Below are 20,556 nucleotides of genomic sequence, written 5' to 3'. Positions count from 1 at the left end.
AAACAAAGGGTAAGATCCTCACCCCTGCTCCACACCTTTAGGCCAGATGAAGGGGCTGGAAAAATGTAAAGGGGTCCTAAAAAGCCCAGTATCCAGTCAGGGAGAATTCCCTTGTAAGGCTGCCTTCCAGGGACCCCTTCATAAGCGCAGGTGTGTAGGGGGTGTGCCAGGAGGCAGGCTAGGAGCAAGAGGGTTGTGTCGAGCGCAGGACCACAGGACATAGCACTGTGGAGAGTCTGGGCAGTGCTGAAAACTATAGAATGTCCCTGGGAGGAAGCCAGAACTTAAACTGGCCTCCAGGACTGCATAACTTATGCTGAGGTCTCAGAGTAGCTCAGGATTGGAAGGATGCAAAGGTGGCTTAATACCACCGTAGTCCACCTTCTCAATGGGCTGTGAGTTCTGTGCTACTCCTCTCAAAACACAGGATATTCTTGGTGGAGAGTTGTTCACTTCGGGTTCACTTTTCTAGCCGTTTTGACAACCCGCCTCCAGGGCACATTGTAAAGCTTACTGAGTTGCTTAGGCTTTTACTTGAGGAAGGTTGCCTGAGTGGGTTGAATTTCTTTTGTGGTTTCTTTTGTAGGGAGTGGAAGAAGATGATTTTTGTAAATATTAAAATTCTCTAATTTTGATGTTTTTGAATTATTATTCATACTTCCAGAGGCTGTAGTGGGCACATTTTGCACAAATTTAAGTAAAAATGACAATATGCCATGGGGACGCTTCCCCTTTTCCTTGTGGGATGGGATTCCTATTCCATGGTGTCACTTTTTTACTCTTTTAATAAATGACACATTTTCTCTTAGATTTGATTCCCAGCTTTCTTTCTTAGCCGCTTGTCTTTGTTCTTGCAATCTTATGTTGTAAATGTGTAGCATAAAAAGTAAATGTATCTCACCAAAATAGATCTCCTATATTGTTTGTTCATTTTGGTATGTCATGTTTTAATGGTCAAAATGGACTCCATTCATTTAACTAAGAATATAGAAAGATTTGAGGAACAGGCAAAGATCATATGGTTCATCATAAAATAAAAGTCTACGTTTTCGTAACCTCTCAAAAATAGAGATGGGCCTAAATCAAAACACCAGATCGTGTCCCTGCCTAACACTTTGAAGAATGTGGATGTTGATTCACATCCAAACATTGTGACTTGGGACCATCTCTACTGAGAGAGAACACAGACAAGGAAACCCCCCCACCAACTTATAATTAGTGACCAATATGTTAAAAAAAAGGTTCATTCAATATTTTTTTCTTTTTTAACAGCATCAAATATACATTCCCTCTTCCAGTCATCATGTTTGTTGTGGAACCTGCCAAAATGTGTCTTGTGCTTTCTATACTGAAAATGGAACACTATCTGTACACGAGGTAAGTGCCTCTGGGCAGTTGGAGGAAATAATAGTATCAGTAGCACATATGACTTTATTCAAGTATTTAACTGACATCTTTTAGCTGGTTCTTGTATTATCATTTCTCACATTCCTACTTTTGGTCTGTCGACGTGGACAGTTGTGGTATTCAATATAGCTGTATCCACATGGCTGTCTGTCATCAGCCAGCAAATATAGGCGGGCAGAGAAGTTGAACTAAACACCTGGGGCTAAATCCATAAAGGAACTTAGACACTAAATTGGCAGATAGGCATATAAGTCCAACGTTTAAGCATCAGTGAGTCCTCAGAATCCCTGCTTGACTGCTGCCTAATGCTGTAGGCACCTAAATTCCCATGGCACCGGACATTTTCCAGGAAAGTCCCCTAGGTGCCTAAGTTATCACCACTGGGCATGTGCAAAACTGCCTAGGTCCTGCCACTGCTGAATAGCTTGACACTATAGCTTGTGGCGAAGCCCTGGTGGGATTCTCAAACTAGGCTTTACCCCCTCTTGTCTGTGGGGCCTGATCAAGTAGGCAGTCTGAGAATGCAAAAAGTGAGAGTGACTCTGAAGCCTAGTGGTTAGGCCACTTCTCTGGGATGTGGGAGACCCAAGTTCAAATGCCTCCTCCAATGAATTTTTAGTGTTTTATACAAAGTGGAAGAATTTGAACAGGAGATAGTGCAAGCCCCTCCCCCAAGAATGCCCAATAGCTTGGTGGCTAAGGCATTTACCTCCGATATAGGAGACTCAAAGTTCAAGTTCTGCTCTGCAGCAGGGGTTTGTAAATACGTCTCCCACATCTATGCAAGTGCCCTAACCACTGGGCTATTGGCTATAATGGAAACATTCTCTTTGGTTTTTCATGAGAAAGGCCTAGTCACCTAACTCAAGGAGAGGGTTCACAGCTGTGAATCCCAGGTTTAGATAGGTGCCTCCCTCCAACCTGGACTTAGGCACTTGACTACCTTTGAAGGAGTGTGTGTGGGGGGGCTTAAGGTGTACCCCATCCTTGGCATTTCCTACTGGTTAGCTTAGCGTGCTGGCTTCTATGAATCCCATTCATTGACCTCTAACTCTCCCCATGCATTGCAGAGGGAGCCTGGATGCTTAACTCAGGGCTGCAGTTTCAACTGGGTGGCTGTGTGCCTAAAAGTTAGCATTGCAATGCCCAAGTCCCTTTGTGGAGCTAGCTGTTGGCACCACATTTTCAGGAGTGCAGAACACCCACAACTTCAGCTGAAGTCAATGGGAGCTGTGGGTGCTCAGCACACCTGAAAATCAGGCTCCCTAAGTGACACTGGAATTATTATTGATGTCAGGGAAGCTCTTGTTCAAACACTTAAGCAGATATATATGGCGAACTTGCCAATGTGAGTTGTAAAAAGAGGATTGGGCCAATGGCTACTATTATGTTTTTTGGTAGAGGCTCAGAACACAAAATAGTGGCTGCCTTCCAGTGATTGGTGTTAGTGATTCCTGTACTATATACTTTTTGGAGAGGTTGTAAAGCATTTTGGGATTGTGGGTGTGATATAAATGAAAGATTAATAATATTAAGAAGATTAATATTCACATGTTCCTATAGCTCATGCTTCCTGGTCGCCTGCAGGAAATCAGGAAGGGATTTCACCTTTCCCCAGTGTATTCTGAGTTTTGTTTTTTTGTTTTGTTTTTGGTCTCCTTCCTCTGAAGCATCAGACATGGTTGGAGATGGGACACTGAACGGGGTGGGCCAATGCTCTGAAATGGCACTGAACAGTCTGTCACTCACATGCTTAGCTGGCTGGCTCATGCTCACATGCTCAAGGTCCAACTGATGGCCATATGTGGGATTGGGATGAAATTTTCCCACAGGTCAGATAGTCAGTGACCTTGAGGTATTTTCACTTTCCTCTGCAGTCTGGAGTGTGGATCACTTACTGGGATTATCTATGTATATCTGACATAAACAATTCCCTGCCATTGCAGGAGCCTCAGGCACTGGAGCATCTCTGTCCCTCCTGTTCTCTTCCTGTGGACTGTAATGCTTTGGTCTAATTTTGGTGGCTGAGTTTAATGTGCAGGTGCTAGGTGGTTTGGTGGCCTGTGATCTACAGGTCATCAGCCTAGATGATCTGGTGATCCCTTCTGGCCTTAAACTCTATGACTCTTTGACTCTGAGTCTTAATTCAGTTTCCACTCTGATTCATGGGGAAGTAAGTTGCACCAGCCCTTTTTCTGGTGCAGGCTCTTTTCCTTCCGGCTGGTGCATTGGCGAGGAATAGAGCCCAGGGCCTGTCCACTATCTTAGTGGCTACATGTGGAAATAACACCTTTATAACTAAACAATGTTCTAGTGTCAGTGCTGCTGTAACTTGCTGTCTCTTCTGGTATTTTTGTTTTGTATTTGTAGGAGGGAAGCACCTGGGTCTCCAATTGCACCAAATATGAGTGTGCAAAGACTGCTGTAGGTGCTATGATACTGGGATCTAGTGTTGTCTGCCCCCCTTTTAATGAGACTGAATGCACAAAGGTTTGTACTTTGTGATGTAAATCATAATAACTTATCTTTTGTTTTGGAGCTTGGCATTCATTTCAGAATTATTATGGGTCTGACACCCACAGAATGATTAATCTAAAAAAACATCTGGTAAGTAACAACCTTTAAATGAGCAATGAATGGTCTTATTTACTATTTTTCTGTTTGTTTTTAGGGTTATATCATAAATCCCAAACAATGTCCACTTTTAAAATTTGGTTTAATTGGTATTAAGCTGCTCTCTTATAGGGTTCTTACTCCCTTTAATTTTGTCTGAGCAGAGAGTTCTGAATACGGCCTATAATTCACAGAGTTTATAAACACATAAATGAAATAAGCTGTTTCACGCCACTTAGAAACTTTGCAGATAAATGTGCAGCAGCAGAGTTTCCAAAATTCCATAAATTGAACAGAGGCCTGCAGACTTTGTGCTCTATGTGAAACAAATAGCTCTGGTTCATGAAGATTACCAATTACTTAGTATACCTACCTAAAAATTAACATCTATAAACCAAATAGCTATGGTTCAAAGGACTTAGATACTTCACACACACACTTTTTTGTTGTTGTTTAGGGAATATATGTTTCTAGCTTATATCCTAATTAATTATTCTGGTTTTTGTACATTCTACATTTTGCACTTGTGGCTGTTCAAACAATGCTTCTAAAAATATATTGCACTATCTGTCCTGAGTACCGATTTCAAATTCTGCACAAGATCTATAAATCTGTTGCATGCTATTTAGAAAGGGCACAGAGCCATTCTTCTGCCTATCCCAAATAAAGCACCTTATCATTAAAGTAAGGTTGACGCTGTTAAAAACTTTTTCTTATTTCTGGAGCTTTTTTATCACATTCTATTAGGATCTTGCAATAATAATAAATAATAATAATAATGGTCAAGATTTTCCAGAATGTGTTCCTAAAATTATCCTTCTGAAGCAGTTCAACCTGATTTTCAGAAATGCTAAGCATTGATTTCAAGTGAGAGTTGAGGCTGCTCAGCAGTTTTGAAAATCAGCTTAGGTTTATTTAGGAGCTAATTTGGATTTAGGAAGCTAACTTTACGTGCTTGTTTTTGATAAATTGATCAACATATTCAGTGATTTCTATATAACAATATAGAAAACCAATACTATGAGTTAACAAAAATCTTTTGTACCCAGGGGCGGCTCTAGGATTTGCGCCGCCCCAAGCAAGGCGGCACGCCGCGGGGGGCGCTCTGGTGGTCGCCGGTCCCGCGGCTCCCGTGGACCTCCTGCAGACGTGCCTGCGGAGGGTCCTCTGGTCCCGTGGCTCCGGTGGACCTCCCGCAGGCACGCCTGCGGATGCTCCACCGGAGCCGCGGGACCAGCGGACCCTCCACAGGCATGCCTGTGGGAGGTCCACCGGAGCCGCCTGCCACCCTCCCGCGGGACGCTGCCCCAAGCGCGCGCTTGGCGCGCTGGGGTCTGGAGCCGGCCCTGTTTGTACCGTATTAGTACAAGACTGCTATCCCATCCACCCTCCTGCTTTACCTGCAATTTTTGTAAATGTATTAAAAGTGTGGACAGTTTCTCTTGTTTATTATGTCAGTTCTGCATGAGAGAAATCCTTTCTTTTTTTAATTTAAAAAGGAATATCTCCTCATTTCGATATGTTTTCTGCATTCCTGCTTCAGTCCTGCCTACAATACATTTGAGAAGAAAACCATAACAAAGATTAATTATAGAATGTGAAAGGAAAACTAAAAAACTAGAATGAAGAGATGAATTAGAGCTCTGAAAATATATTACATGATGCAAAATTATAGGTATTCAGTTGTAAATAGCTACCTAATTGGTATTTTCACTGGTTCATTTCTGTGGTACATGAGCAATATAAACCCTTTTAAATCTTCAACAAAATTACATCTTGCTCAAATATGGAATTTTTAAAATGTCTAAGTAACTCCCAATGTTAATTGAGCCATCAGCGGGGGAATGGATGGTAATGGCTATAGAAGATGACTGCTCTCTTGATTCAAAAGAGACCAGCTCAGATAAGCTCAATCATAATGGCAAGTTCATTTTCAAATATTCTATTTTAAAACAGATTGGAGATTTTGACCCAGATCCTTTGCTGGTGTGAATTTTTGTAACTTCATTGACCTCGGTGATGGTGCACCAATTTACACCACCTGAAGATTCGGCCCATTCTGTTCTAAATGTAATTGGATACAGCAGGGCATTCCATTGGGCACAGTCTTTTTTGATATATTCCCCTTTTCTTTTCCTAGAATGGAGGCACTGTACAGACTTATAATGATGGCTGCTGCAAGACGTGTAAGTGAAGAAAGCTGCTGCAATACATGCTAGTTTGGCTTTGGTTTTGGAGAGCAGTGTTTTTTAACTCAGTTGCTGGGACATAAGAAAGGAAAAAGCATGCAGTCCCCAAATCAAACAAAATTCTTATAGTTCTTTAACAACTGTTTATTGAAAAGCCTTGCTTCATGTGGCTGCTGATATGGTGATATTTAACCTTATCCTTCTGGAGTATAACCAAATCTCTCCAAAGACAGCCTGAGGAAGATGAAAAGTAATCTCAATTTAAATAATGAAAAGATTTGTTTGTTGTTAAGATTACTCCAAAACTATACATATACATATTTATAGTGTTCTCTATAAAAGCTCAGAACAAATTTTCTAAAATTGATACCTATTTTGATCATATTTTGAAACAAATTGTATAATTATGGGTATATTCTGTTTTGTTCTTGTATGTTTCCTAGGGTCAGAGTGCTGGAATACAGTATTTTTTAAATTAAAAAATTAACCCTTTCCATTTTGGAAAATGCATTTAAATCCAAAATATAAAAAAAATTGCAGGGTGTAGAGCAAGTAACTATTGCTGGTGATAAAAGGCATAAATCTAGACCAAATGTACACTTGTGCTATCTAGTGTTATATTCACATTCTATGAATGTGTATGTTTAAAACATATAAGTTCTTAATTATGGTGTAGGTTATGTGACAGATTCTGATTTCTTTTTACTCCAGTGTAAAAACAGACTGAGAACAGAATCTGGTCCTCTGTCTGTAGTTTTGAACTACCAAAAGCTTTGTTATTTAGGCTGTGAATTCTAAACTACATAAAATAAAACCCTTGATTCTGTATTAATAGCTAATAATAAATGTCAAAAATAGAGCTGCTTGGAAAGCACATTTTTTTTCTTCAGAATTAAAATTTTGGGGCATAAAATGCCTTTGAAATCCTGAATTTCATTTTTTAAACCAAGCTGTAATCAATAATATTGCAGAAGAACACCTAAGTATAGTTTCATATTGCACTGTGTCATACTTGTGACATTCAAAAGTACAATATGATAGCTGCATATGTATACCTGTATCTCTCTTAAAAGAGTGGCTGCATAAAGGCATATATTTATCTATTCATATTTATCAAATAAAATTATATTTAGCATCCATGGCATACAAGGCCCTGAAAATCAATTTTTAGGAATGTGGATGGAATGTTGTTCATTCATAAACACAGCAAAGAAGCCAGAAATGATTGTAGCTTAATAGAGTACTTTTTTCAGAATGAAAGACAATAATAATACTACTACTACTAATAAAATAAACCTTGCACAAGAATTGTGCTAGCGTCTTTCAAAAGGAGTTATTCTTTAAAGTTGCAAAATATTTCACTGAAGCCATACAAGTTGGGTAGATTTCATTTAGAGAATGAGACTAAAGTATTAATGGCTACAAATATTTTCTGCCTTTTGCAGTAATCAGGAAAGATTTAGCTTTCACAATATTCTGTGGCCTCAGGAAAGGCGTTGTTATACTTCAGAAATATTTGCTGAGGTGGCTGCTAAGAACAAAAATACAATACATACAATTACATGCTATTTTATTGTTTTTATTTGTTTTTGTGTTTTCAAACTAAAAGCATGTGCCCTGGGGTAAAGCAGTTAAAAAGACAAATTAAAAATAGAGCTTGCAACACCTGGGGGTTGTAATGGGAACAAGTAATCCTTTTGAAAAGAGCTTGATTAAGTGCATGCAAAGTGAGTTCATATACTTAATTCTTACCTTGCCATAGTTATGAGATACCCATTGCAAAAGTGGGGTATGCATGGGAACACTGTTGAAGTTTTGTCTTAACCAGGAAAGTACTAAGTCTAGGGTGTTATCAGTGAGATTTTCAGCAACTGCAGAATTTCTAAATTTGGAAGGCAAATAGGGAAGTTCATTACATTTTTACCAAAAGAAAAATTGCAGTTGGCAGTGTAAGAATTAATGAAATGTCATTTGTGTAAAAATGTTTTTATTTTACAAGAAACTTATATTCCTAATAATTCTGCCAGGTTCTGGATTGGGTGTATTACCCTTTGCCATTAGTCCTGTAGTCTCTACTGATAGTATAAATTGTGAACCAGGTATTATTATTTTTAATGTATTTTCTTTTTTTGTATAACATAATCTTTTTTTATATAACATAATTGTTTGTAGGGATATATTTATACTTGACTATCAATGTAATATAACCAATACCATACTGGTATTGGGCTTGATCCTGAGAGGTGCTGATCCTCCTGGAGTCTTCCATAGAGCAGAGATCCTCTGTAGGATCCTATTGTTCAGTGCATCTCAGGATTAAGCCCATTAATTGTTGGAACGTGCTGTCGGTAGTAGATCAAAGTGCACTATGTAAAATTTAGTATGCAGTAGCACAATCTACATGGCTACTTAGTGCACAATGGGTGACGCACTATAGATTTAGACCCCTTTCCTGCTGAGCACTAAATCACTGTTTAGACGAGCCCTTGCACAACAATTTTGGTAAGAAAGTACAGTGTTTAGTATACCAACCAACCTGATCTTGATTCTGCATAGCATTTGTCAGAGGATAGCATGGCATCTATCCCTGAAGCCAGAAGATTTGTGCTTTACTCCTGACATGGAGTACCCACCGGCTCCATGGCTGCTCCACATGCGTCACTGGATTGCTCAGAGCTTGCTGATCTTACAAAACATATGTTCCGCCCTTCCTGTGGAGCAGGAATGGGATTGTGTTGAAAGTGAAGAGGGACTTTGTTGGTTAGTCCCACTTAATTTAGATGCTGAAGATGCAAAATAATTATGTGGCAACACAGTTATACAGTGACTTCTGATTTGGTTGTGAAATTGGTGTAGTAAAAGTATATTGTATAATACATACAGCTAGCACAACTTGTTTTGTGTCCTATGGTATGGGGGTTTTGTGTAACCTTTGTATTTGTTTCAGTATCATGGTATTAGTTGTTTTGTGTCACAAGTATCCTTCTTAATATTTGGATATTTTCCAAAGGCTCGAATAAAAATCCACAAAAATCCAGAACTGTAAAAAAATGTAATCTTTTCATAAACCTCTATGTGCATTTGCTATCCCCAAACATACCAACTCCAGCCATGGGAGTAGTATTTAGTACAAAATACCCCACATATGTGGATGAGATGTGCATATCTCCTACTAAGTCTTCCCAAAGCCCTGTCAGACCTCTCCCACAGTCAGTAAACTCGGACCCTAGTCTGTGTGCTGGATATTTAAAGCTGGTTTACCTTCTAATGATAGCCAGTTCCAGAGGTGTTCTAAGGAGCAAGAGCAAGGATATAATTATTTAAAATATGCCTTTTAAATAAATATAATTAACACTAATTTCAAGTTAGTGTCTGTTATTTTCATAAATTCAGCCTTAGAATTGATAGTGTTTGAAATACAGCATTTCGCCCTTTTCTATTCACTGGGTTTGCCTTTGCTATGTGGGTTCAATCTTCAAAAGCTTTACAACATAACTATTAAATCTCTCTAACATTTCAACAGTTGTAGCCTCTTTATATGTTCTATGACTATGCTCATTAATGTGTTCATATATGATAATTAGACACTATAGTATTTGTTTCCAGGAAATGTTTATTAGTATATTACTGGTTTGTCAATGCCTAATGATTAAGATATGGAAATAATATTTTACCATATTATTAATTTAAAATGTAAGAATTCAATTATTACAATTATTGGAATTCTCCTTTCACATTTTAAAGAATGAAAAAACAGAGCACAATGTCTATTTAATGATTAAACATTTTCTATATTTTATCAGGTAGAAAGGAAGAAAGGATTTGCCAGAAAGTGACAGTCAGAACAATTATAAGAAAAAGTGACTGTATAAGTCAGAGGCCTGTAAGTATAGAAAACTGTTGTCTTTGTGTTTCATAATGAGTATGAGTCATACTAATAAAACAAGTATTAAAAAGAGGATTGCAGACATCAATATACAACAAAAAACGCTGTTATCCTCTCATCAAGCAGACCTCTCACCCTGGAAATGTTATTCTACTCATAAGTGTGGGTAAAAATTAATTACTTTTGCCCACACATGGCAGAAGTGCTGAGCCCTTCTATCTGGAATAACATCTGACTCTAAATGAAAAGTACACAATATAATTGCTTATCACTGACAAAGGCACTGACCTCTCCATCATGAAATAACATCCCTAAAGAGGAGTTACTCAAAAATGGGAGTATAAATGCTTCCACTTATGGAAACACATTCCTCCTTAAAGAGCTTTCTGACATAAATGTTCTTCTCTCTTCCACATGACAAGTCTCTCTATATCATACATTGATGGAGATCATTTAATAAGACATCATACCTCTCTGCTTTGGTGAGGTCTCCGTCTCAGCTATAAAACCTGTTATGTGCATATGTGAATGTGTCAGTAATATAGTGGAAAAAGGAGAACCAGTCGACATAATTTATTTAGCCTTCCAAAGGCCTTTGACAAGGTCCCACACAAGAGGCTGTTAAAAAGCTAAATAGTTATGGGGTGAGAAGCGAAGTATTGTTCTGTTCAAAAGTTAGCTATTACCTAGAATGCAAAGAGTAGGTTTAAGTGGTCAATTTTCATCATTGCAAAAGGTTAGCAGCTGGTGTCCCACACTTCCATACTTGGTCCTGTAGTGTTTAATATATTTATTAACGATCTGGAAAGGAGTGTGAATAGGGGCGTAGCAAAGTTTGCAGCTGACAAAGTTATTTAGGTTAGTCAGGACCAGAGAAGACTGAGAACGTCAGAGAGATCTAAACAAATTATGTAAACAGGCAACAAGATGGCAAATGAAATTTAATGTAGGCAAATATAAAAGTAATACACACTGAGAGGAAAAATTTAAGCTACTCTTACAAGGTTCTAAATTGGCTGTATCAATCCAAAATAGCTCATTGCAAACCTTTGCTCAATGCACAGCTGCAATAAAAAAAAAGCTAACAAGCTGTTAGGATGCATAAGGAATGGGAGGGAGAATAATCCCCAAAATATGTCTTTAAATCAATGATGTGACCTATCCTGGAATATCGTGTACAGTACAGATCGTCCCATCTCAAAAATTGTATTGCAAAACTGGAGGTGGTTCAGAGAACAGGGACAAGAATATTCAAGATCATAGAAAAAGTTGCAGATGAAGAGAGACTGAAAAGAATGGGATTGTGTACATTAGAAGGAAGACAAATAAAACAGACATGATAGATGTATATACAATAATGAATGGTGTAGAGATGGTGGATTGGGAGCAACTGTTCTCCCTGTCTCATAATACAAGAACTAGGGGACTTTCAATGAAATGAAAAAGTGGGATATTCACAACCAATAAAAGAAATACTTTTTCACACACTGTGTAATTAAGCTATGGAACTCATTGCCACAAGAAGATGTTGAGGCCAAGAATTTAACAAGATTCAAAAAGGGATTAGACATTTATATGGATATCAAGAAGATACAGAGTTATAATTCAAGACAAAATTTTTGGAAGGGATATTAAAGCTTGTGCTGGAATAAGTTGCCTATGGAGGTTGTGGAATCTCCATCACTGGATATTTTTAAGAGCAGGTTAGACAAACACCTGTCAGGAATGGTCTAGATCAGTGTTTCCCAAACTTGGGACGCCGCTTGTTTAGAGAGAGCCCCTGTTGGGCCGGGCTGGTTTGTTTACCTGCTGCATCCGCAGGTCCGGCCAATCGCGGCTCCCACTGGCCGCGGTTTGCTGCTCCGGGCCAATGGGAGCCACTGGAAGCAGCAGCCAGTATGTCCCTCGGCCCGCGCTGCTTCTAGCAGCTCCCATTGGCCTGGAGCGGCGAACCACAGCCAGTGGGAGCCACGATCGGCCAGACCTGTGGACGCAGCAGGTAAACAAACTGGCCCAGCCCGCCAAGGGCTTTCCCTAAACAAGTGGCATCCCAAGTTTGGGAAACACTGGTCTAGATAATACTTAGTTCCTGCCATGAGTGCAGGGGACCGGACTAGACGATCTCTTGAGGTTCCTTCCAGCCCTGTGAGTCTATGATTTAGGACAGTTGTTCCCAAACTTGTTCCGCCGCTTGTGCAGGGAAAGCCCCTGGTGGGCTGGGCCGGTTTGTGTACCTGCCGCATCCGCAGGTTCAGATGATAGCGGCTCACACTGGCCGTGGTTTGCTGCTCCAGGCCAATGGGAGCTTCTGGAAGTGGTGTGGGCCGAGGAATGTACTGGCCGCTGCTTCCAGCAGCTCCCATTGGCCTGGAGCAGCGAACTGCGGCCACTGGAAGCTGTGATCAGCCGAACCTGTGGACGTGGCAGGTACACAAACCGTCCGGGCCTGCCAAGGGCTTTCCCTGCACAAGCGGCAGAACAAGTTTGGGAACCACTGATTTAGGGTTTAAGGCAATCTCTAACTATTAAAGCTTGGGATGAAACCTATGTGGGGCAATTTGTTCTACATTTGCCTATTGCAAAGTTCTAATGCCATCCTCTGAAGTATCTGGTTCTGTTAACTGTCAGAGACAGGATACTGAACTGGATAGACTACTAGTCTGAATCACTGTGGCAATTTGTATGTTCAATATATCTATGGATGTTATTTCATGATTCTATGTGTTCTACAACTGTATCAGCATTCTAATCTGCCCTGGCACAATAGCGTATCAGAAAACTGTTTATATGCTGTAAGTATTGGATAAAATCCTGGTCCCATTGAAGTTAGTAGGGTCAGGATAACACCCATGGTAATATAGGCCTTGTCTACACTTGGAATAGATTATGTATAGAAACATGCTGAGGTGAAAAGTAGGCTGTGTCCACACTGGTGATGTATAGTTACATGCGGCAGTGAAAGATTCTGCCAGGGGAAGACAGTGGGGAAAGGCTCCAGCAGCTGGGAGACAGTGGGACACTACACTGCTAAAAATAGCGTAGATGTGGGATGCACTTCTTGGGTGTGTAGAGAGCTATGTAGGATATACACCCTAAGGTTCTAGAGTATCTTTACTTGCTTAGGCAGCGTTTCACGGTCTACATTGCTATTTATACCCATGCCAGAGGAGTGTGCAGTGTATGTACTGTATATGCTGCCATAAGTGTAGACATAGCCACAGTTCAGGTCCCAAACAAACAATACAAAAGATAGAGATTGGATTCTGTGGCACAAGTTCTTTTATGCAACCTGCACTACCCCACCCACCTTGTTCCTTGCTGACCTAACCTCTGCTCTAATACTTTCACACATATCTATCAGAGTGATAGTGTGGCTAATGACAGTTCTCTAGCTGCCAGCCATGTTGAAAGAGGAAGGAGAAAGCTATCACACTAGTGTGCTTCCACTCTTGATCCCTCAGAGGAATACTTAAGATTGACTTTTCCACAGTTTGCTTAGATTAATCCACCAACAGTAAAGGACACTGCTTTAGCTGCACAGTTTAAACGTTATAAATATATCCATCTATTTTAGGATTTAGTGATGGCTGGACAAGTTTTTGAGCTTAAACAGCTTCTCGGAACCAGAGAACGGAGAAGAAGATCTGAAGATTCTCTTCTTAGGTTATAGGAAGCTCTGTATGGGGTAGGGTTTTGCTCTCACAGGAATAATATCCCTATTTAAGGGCCTACTATCCAGAGCCCAATGGAATCTTTCCATTGACTTCAGTGGGCTTTGGATCAGGCCTTAATTAAGGAGTACCATATAGATCTACCTGGATATAACTTGTCATCTTTTATACATTATCTCTGTATCTGGCTCATTACCTTCAAAAGCCTAGATGCTCTTCCACAAGAGTGCTAGGCCAGGAAAGGGAGTGGATTGCTTGGAGAAGAAGGTAGTATAAGGTAAAAGTTAGTGGTAAACAGCTTTAGAATAAAGCTCCAGATTTTGTTCAGGCTCAGCCAACATATGTGGTCACAAGTACTAAAAAATTAAACATTTGGAAGCTGACTTCATTTAAAAAAGAAAAGGCAAGAACAAAGAGACTCACCTCAACTTAGAATTGACATAACCATTTAACATAGTTTTGTATGCGATAACTTTCAAATTATTTTTAATACGGAAAATAATTATTATGTATCAGAATCCTTTACAAAACCCTGGATATTTTTTAAATGTAAAAACAGATTCTGATTACAGTTAATTTTGAAATGTTTTGTTTCATTTTGTTAATGAAACTTGTTTGATAATTTCTCTTTCTCTGTCACTAATAGATAAATGTGGCTTCCTGTGAAGGGAAATGCCCCTCAGCTACAATTTTTAATGTCAATATCGATAACCATTTAAGATTCTGTAAATGTTGTCGTGAAAATGGAGTACAGAACCTGACTGTGCCACTATACTGCTCAGGAAATGGCACTGAAGTGATGTATGTCATCCAAGAGCCTACAGACTGTTCATGCCAATGGAATTGAACATCTGATGGATTCCATGTACCTGATTTCACAGTGAGAATTGAAGCTGGCTTCCTATCATTGAATTATATTTTTTTGGCATTGGACAGACTGAATAAATATTATATAGAAACATATATTTTATCAGTAATATTTCAGCCAACTTGGTTTCTTAGCAAATTTAGTAGAAAATGCATAGAAATATTACAGCAAAAACATTTTCAGACATTGGCAAATATCAGATTATTTTATATCAGATTATTAATTTGACACTTATTTACTTCTATCCAATATGCTGCTGAAAACTAATTCGATTTTTAAAATTTAACTTGATTGAATTAGGCCAACTGTATCCAAGAGTTAATTTTTGTGAAAACTTTTGCTTTTATCTTATTAGCAGTTTCATTAGGCATTACTCAGTGACTGAAATCTGCTTACACTTGAACCCACTGAGCAACATGATGAATGTAGTCTTTTTAATTTTGTACTTTTAAAAAACCTGTGGCCTAAATTGTAGTATAATGTTACATTCCTTAAATCTATGGCATTTTGCTTTTTTTTAATATCATATATACATTTTAAATATTGTGATTGGTAGAAGGGGCCAACTATGAAGGGTGGTTCAGACTTCTGTTAAAAATATGTAAAAACTCTGCCGTTCACTGTAGGCTTATACTTTTAAATCAATTTTTAACTTTTTACTACCAATCAGAGGAGAAATTGCTCTTACTGTATTATTTCATGAGGATTCTGTGAATGTATTCTGTTTTCAAAGTGGACCAGTGCACCTTCTGTTTTGGTTTTACCCTTTGTTTCATGGGTTGAAATGCTCATGTTCAATATTTTGTACTTAAACTAACTAAATTTAAAGATTGTTTTAAAGGAATATTAAGGTTGGGCACACTTGCTGAATCTAAGTCTTAGATCATTTGGAATCAAGAAGAAACATGCTCCCATTGAAAAGGATATAACATTGATTGTAAGGAGATAATTCATATATATAATTAGTCTGTGGATGCACATGGTCCTGTGTATCTGATACCAAAAGTGCTCTCCATTTTCTTAGCCATCAACTATTTATTGTAATTCTTAAGAATTGAGAATGTAGCTCTATTGCTCACCCTAGAAACTCATTGGTGAATTTCTAGCCAGGTAGAAGTCATTGGAAGTTAAGTCATTGACTTCAGTGAGGCCAGGAGTTCACTCATGTATTATTTTGAAACTAAAATTCTTGGCTAAGAATCTGAGAATTTCTTGGGCAAGCAATTCTCATAGATACTTAAACTGCTGGAATTTAATAAAATAATAAAGAGGTTGGATTATTATATTGTTTTTATAATGAGAAATAGTCACTATAAAAAGGAAAAATAAATATATTTAAAAGTTATGGCTGTTTTGTATCATTCATCACTTCATATGCTGAAACCGAACTTTACATCTCCTGTGAACTAAATTCGGCTGATTATGGAGAAAAATAGTATATAAACTTTAATCAGTCAGTTATTCATGAGACACCTTCCTATGGATTCAAAGAAGGGGCCACTGTGATCATCTAGTCTGGCCATCTGTATAACAAAGCTCATAGAACTCCTCCAAAATAATTTCTAGACCTTATCTTTTAGAAAAACATCTGTTCTTGATTTAAAAATTGCCAGTGATGGAGAATCCACCACAATGCTTTGTATTTTGTTCCAATGTATTTCCAAACAATTTGTCTAGCTTCACTTTCCAACCATTGGAAAGTGGTCATATTATACCTTCGTATGCTAGATAGAAGAATCCATTATCAAATATTTGTTCCCCATGTATAATAAAAAAATTGTGAGTTGGGTTAAATAAGGCTACGATTTAGTCATTGGCATTTGTAATAAAAGTCATGGACAGCTCATGGGCAATAAACAAAAATTCATGGGCACGTGACCTGCCCATGACCTTCATATAAATAACATTGACTAAATATTAGCTGCCCAGGAGTGCCACAGCTAAGGGGGGGCCCCCAGGGTGCTGCAGCTCTGGGGGGCCCTGGAGCCAGCCCCACCAGCCACTGCTCCAGCTGCCCCCAGGACCACTGCTCAGGTAGTCCCCAAGGCCCGCTGCACCTGCAGCTGCTTGCGTGGTCCCTGGGACCAGCTGCCCGGGGCTGCCCAAGCAGCAACTGATGCAACTGTCCTCAGGACCACTCCAGCAACGACCGGTGTGGCTGGCTGCAGGGCCACTCTAGCAGTGGCTGGTGCAGATGTCCCTGGGGCCACCTGAGCAGTTGGCCATGAGGTCAGCTGCTTGGGTGGCCATGTGTCAGCCACACTGGCTGCTGCAGCTGTGGAAGTCACAGAGGTTGCGGAAAGTCACAGAATCCATGATTTCCGTGACAGACACGCAGCCTTTATCATAAATATTTAATCATTATAAAGATATAATATTCATCTAATGGTCATCATAGAGTTGCTACTCTAGCAACAAATGATATATCTTTGGAATACTGCTTGTCTATTTTATTCTGTGTAGGGAAAGCAGATACCATAAATAGTCAGAAACAGGAACCAATCACTTTAGCCAGTTGAGACAATGAATGTGGCAGCAACGTATAAAATATTATGGGTGAAATCCTGACCCCAGTGAATTCAATGGTAAAACGTATGTTGACTTCAGTGGGGCCAGGTTTTCACCTAGAGTTTTAATGAGTGTATAGACCAGTGGTGGGCAACCTGTGGCCCGTCAAAGTAATCCATTGGTGGGCCGCGGGACAGTTGGTTTACATTGACCGTCTGCAGGCATGGCAGCCCGCAGCTCCCAGTGGCTGCAGTTCACCTTTCCCAGCCAATGGGAGCTATTATGTACTGGGACCTAGAACCAAAATGTGCCTGGCTAGTGCTGTACCAGTTCATGACCATAATTATAACTATAACTTACTTTCATTTGTTAGCCTATACTCAAAGTTTGTATAACAGTGCAATATATTGGAAGGACAAATATTCAAAAAAGAAAATGTCTTCAAGCGCTTTGGCATATAGAGATAGGAATCTTATTTTTATATCTACAGGGAGTTGGGCCAATACTTATTAATGCATTTAGTGTTTGCCAAATAATGCCACAAGTTTAAATATGATACAAAAGATTTAATCATGGAACACTTGATGGGTTTTGATTGAAATGGTAAATGATATATTATATTTGTATACAAAATGTTTTTGTAACACTTAGCACTTATTTGTAATTAAAGAGTTATCAATAAACATATTTTCAAAAATCACTTGAATTACAATGAATCAATATCAATGTAACTAGTCAAAAATACATCACGTCTTTTAAGTAACTCACATATTTCTATAAACATCAGCTTTAACCTAGAGTCTTATGTTACACTAGATGTACAGACATTTAAAGATTTTTAATTAGTCTCATGAAGATATGCAACTGGGACAACATATTAAAAGACTTTTTCCTGATTTCAGGGTTTGTTCCAACTACTGAAGCCAATGGGAGTTGGATCAGACCCTCATTGAAAATCTGCAGCAAACGTCTTCTTCAGTGGAGCAGGAGCTGGTCCAAGATGTATTTTTTAAAAATAATTTTACTTCATCTGTAAATGACTTTGTAGTGCACTGAATAATAGGCATTCAGAATGCCATTCTGAAGAGGAAAAGTTATTGGGTGTAATTTACTGGTATAAGGGCTTCTGCAGTACTAAAGCCCCACATAGGAGCTGTGCTTGTGGAAACACAGGTGCACCTGTGCATCACCTATGTGCAGGGGCAGCTCTAGGAATCTAATATGACATTTTCGTTAATGTTTTCTGCCATTTCGCTTATGCGTCCCTCAATTGTTCTGGCAGAGACGGGCGGTTCTTCTATTCTAGATACGCATATTTATTTGGCAAATCATTGAACAAAACCTCTAAATTACTGAGAAAAACTTTTTATATATTTCCCATCTGTAAACGGGTTTCCATTTTTTGCAATGCCCTGTGCAATCTGAACAATTTTAAGGTGAGGGTTCTGAGCTGTGCCCCCTCTTGCCCCTGTCTACACCCCACACTGCCCCAGGCTGGGGCCAGTGGGCCACAGCTGGGGGCGGCTGCAGAGCCCCGAGCCAAGGCCAGACCCCAGGATGGCAAGAGAGCCCCTAGGACTGGTGGCTGGGACCCGGGTCCGGCAGCAGGGCTGGTGGACGGGACCCCGGGTGGCAGGGCACTGGTGGCTGGGACCCCAGGATGGCAGCAAAGGCCCCAGGACCAGTGGCCAGGACCTGGGCACTGTGAGTGCCACTCAAAATCATCTTGTGTGGTGCCTTTGGCACGTGTGCCATAGGTCGCTGACCCCGATCTAGTGGTTAGCATATTCAATTTTTTAGTTTATATATTATCCATTATGCAACTAAGACTTAATTTCAATGGTTTTTTTTAACAGAATTAACTACCATTTAAAAACTTTTTATTTTTGGAAGACTGGGGTGCTGGATATCTCAGCACAGGAGGAGATTTTCTTTTTTAGAACACTGGTTCAAATCCAGCCAAGGCTGCTGGTCATCAAAAGTCATTACTCTCTGATGGGCTTTTCAGTGGCCTTTGTGTTAGGAGTTAGTGGTCCCAGCCCTATTATTTGTTTATTGATGTTTGCATTGGTAGCCCTGCTAGCAGCCTCAGCAGAGAGGCGAAGAACTGAATAGGTATGGAAAATCAGATCCCAGTTCTGCTCCTTGAAAGGCAATGAGAATTTTGTCAGTGATTTAAATTGGCACTGAATAGGGCCCCAATTATAATTTCACCTCTAGAGATGATCTCTCTGGCTTGTAGGTAATATACACTGTTAAGACAATGCAGGAAGCTTGCATCAGTGTTCATGTTGAATCTGTTCTGTGGATAAATGGAATTCCTAAATGATTTCAGTCTAGTACCCTTCATGACAACTAAATTTATATAAAAAATAATTTTCAAATTTTTTTATCTTGAATCTCACTAACTGAAAGTATATGGTAGGATAGTTATTCTGATTCTCTCTGTTACTGATGATTTTCACAGAAATATACTCTTTGGAGATCTAGAATACATTTTATATAAAAGTATTTCTTAAAAGCAGTTAATGTAATATTTTAAACAGTTTACACCTTTGACATTTGTGGTGTTATACTTAAAAAAAAAAAAAGAGACCCTCCCCCCGCCCAAAAAAAACAACAACAGTGTTGGACTGGAGTTATTTTTATTTCCAAGTAAAGAAAACATAAATAACATCCATTCTGTTTGCTCTCTTGAATTCACAGCAGTCAGAAATGTACTGTATTTCAGATGACTGTAAATCATATTACTGATAAGTAATACAATAAATTAACAAAAATGCCAAATTACATTGCAGCTACTAGTAGCGAATGTGAGTCTTAGTGCTAGTTTCCGCACTAGGAAACAGAATAGTTTCTTGGCACACACATTTAGGTTATAATTCCCTGGCACAGTCTCTAGTCCAGCCTTTTTTTCTTTTCATACCAACATATTAATCCTGCACTAATAAAGCATTTAGCCATAAAAGGTTCATTTCCCCTTAGCGGAGAATTTCTACGATTTTGCAGCATATTGGCTAAAATAGAAGTTAACTCTCTTGCAGTGAGCTCTTTGAAGGTTATGCGAGGGGAGGGGAAGCACCGATCAGCTGATACTCTGTGGAATACGGGGTACCCTGGTCTATGCTGATGCAAAGTTGCGACCAGCATCCTGTCGGCGCACTTGGTTCTTCACAACCCCGTTCCGCGGCAGTAACATGGGGTAGAGAAGCCAAGCCCAGGGGCAGGGTGCGTCTAAAATGTTGGGGGGGGGGGAAGGAATGTGGAACCCTCGTGCAAAGCTTCTTACTCCCCAAAGGGAAAACTCCTCCCTAAATGGGCATTAAAAAACCCCTCGGCTTCCATTCTAGCCCCAGGGCTCCCAGCCCGCAGCTGGGAGCCAGCGCTGTTCAGACTCACTAGCGCAGGAGCCAG

The 20,556-nt window shown here is 39.6% G+C and overlaps 1 protein-coding gene across 1 annotated transcript in view; it reads left to right on the top strand.

The window, feature by feature from the left end:
* The window catches only part of OTOGL (otogelin like), a 140,283-nt gene extending 123,583 nt beyond the window's left edge, over window positions 1-16,700 (top strand). Inside the window, exons 54-59 of the mRNA XM_039519864.1 lie at window positions 1,273-1,377; window positions 3,778-3,897; window positions 6,161-6,206; window positions 8,237-8,308; window positions 10,013-10,092; window positions 14,413-16,700. Coding sequence (XP_039375798.1) covers window positions 1,273-1,377; window positions 3,778-3,897; window positions 6,161-6,206; window positions 8,237-8,308; window positions 10,013-10,092; window positions 14,413-14,613 — 624 coding nt within the window. The 3' untranslated portion in view covers window positions 14,614-16,700. The remainder of the gene's footprint in view (window positions 1-1,272; window positions 1,378-3,777; window positions 3,898-6,160; window positions 6,207-8,236; window positions 8,309-10,012; window positions 10,093-14,412) is intronic.
* The last annotated feature ends 3,856 nt before the right edge of the window (window positions 16,701-20,556 follow it).

Source organism: Mauremys reevesii, linkage group 1 (genome assembly GCF_016161935.1).
Source record: "Mauremys reevesii isolate NIE-2019 linkage group 1, ASM1616193v1, whole genome shotgun sequence".
Taxonomy (NCBI): Eukaryota; Metazoa; Chordata; order Testudines; family Geoemydidae; genus Mauremys; species Mauremys reevesii.
Note: the sequence above shows the minus strand (reverse complement) of the source record. Positions and strands in the feature narration are given on the sequence as shown.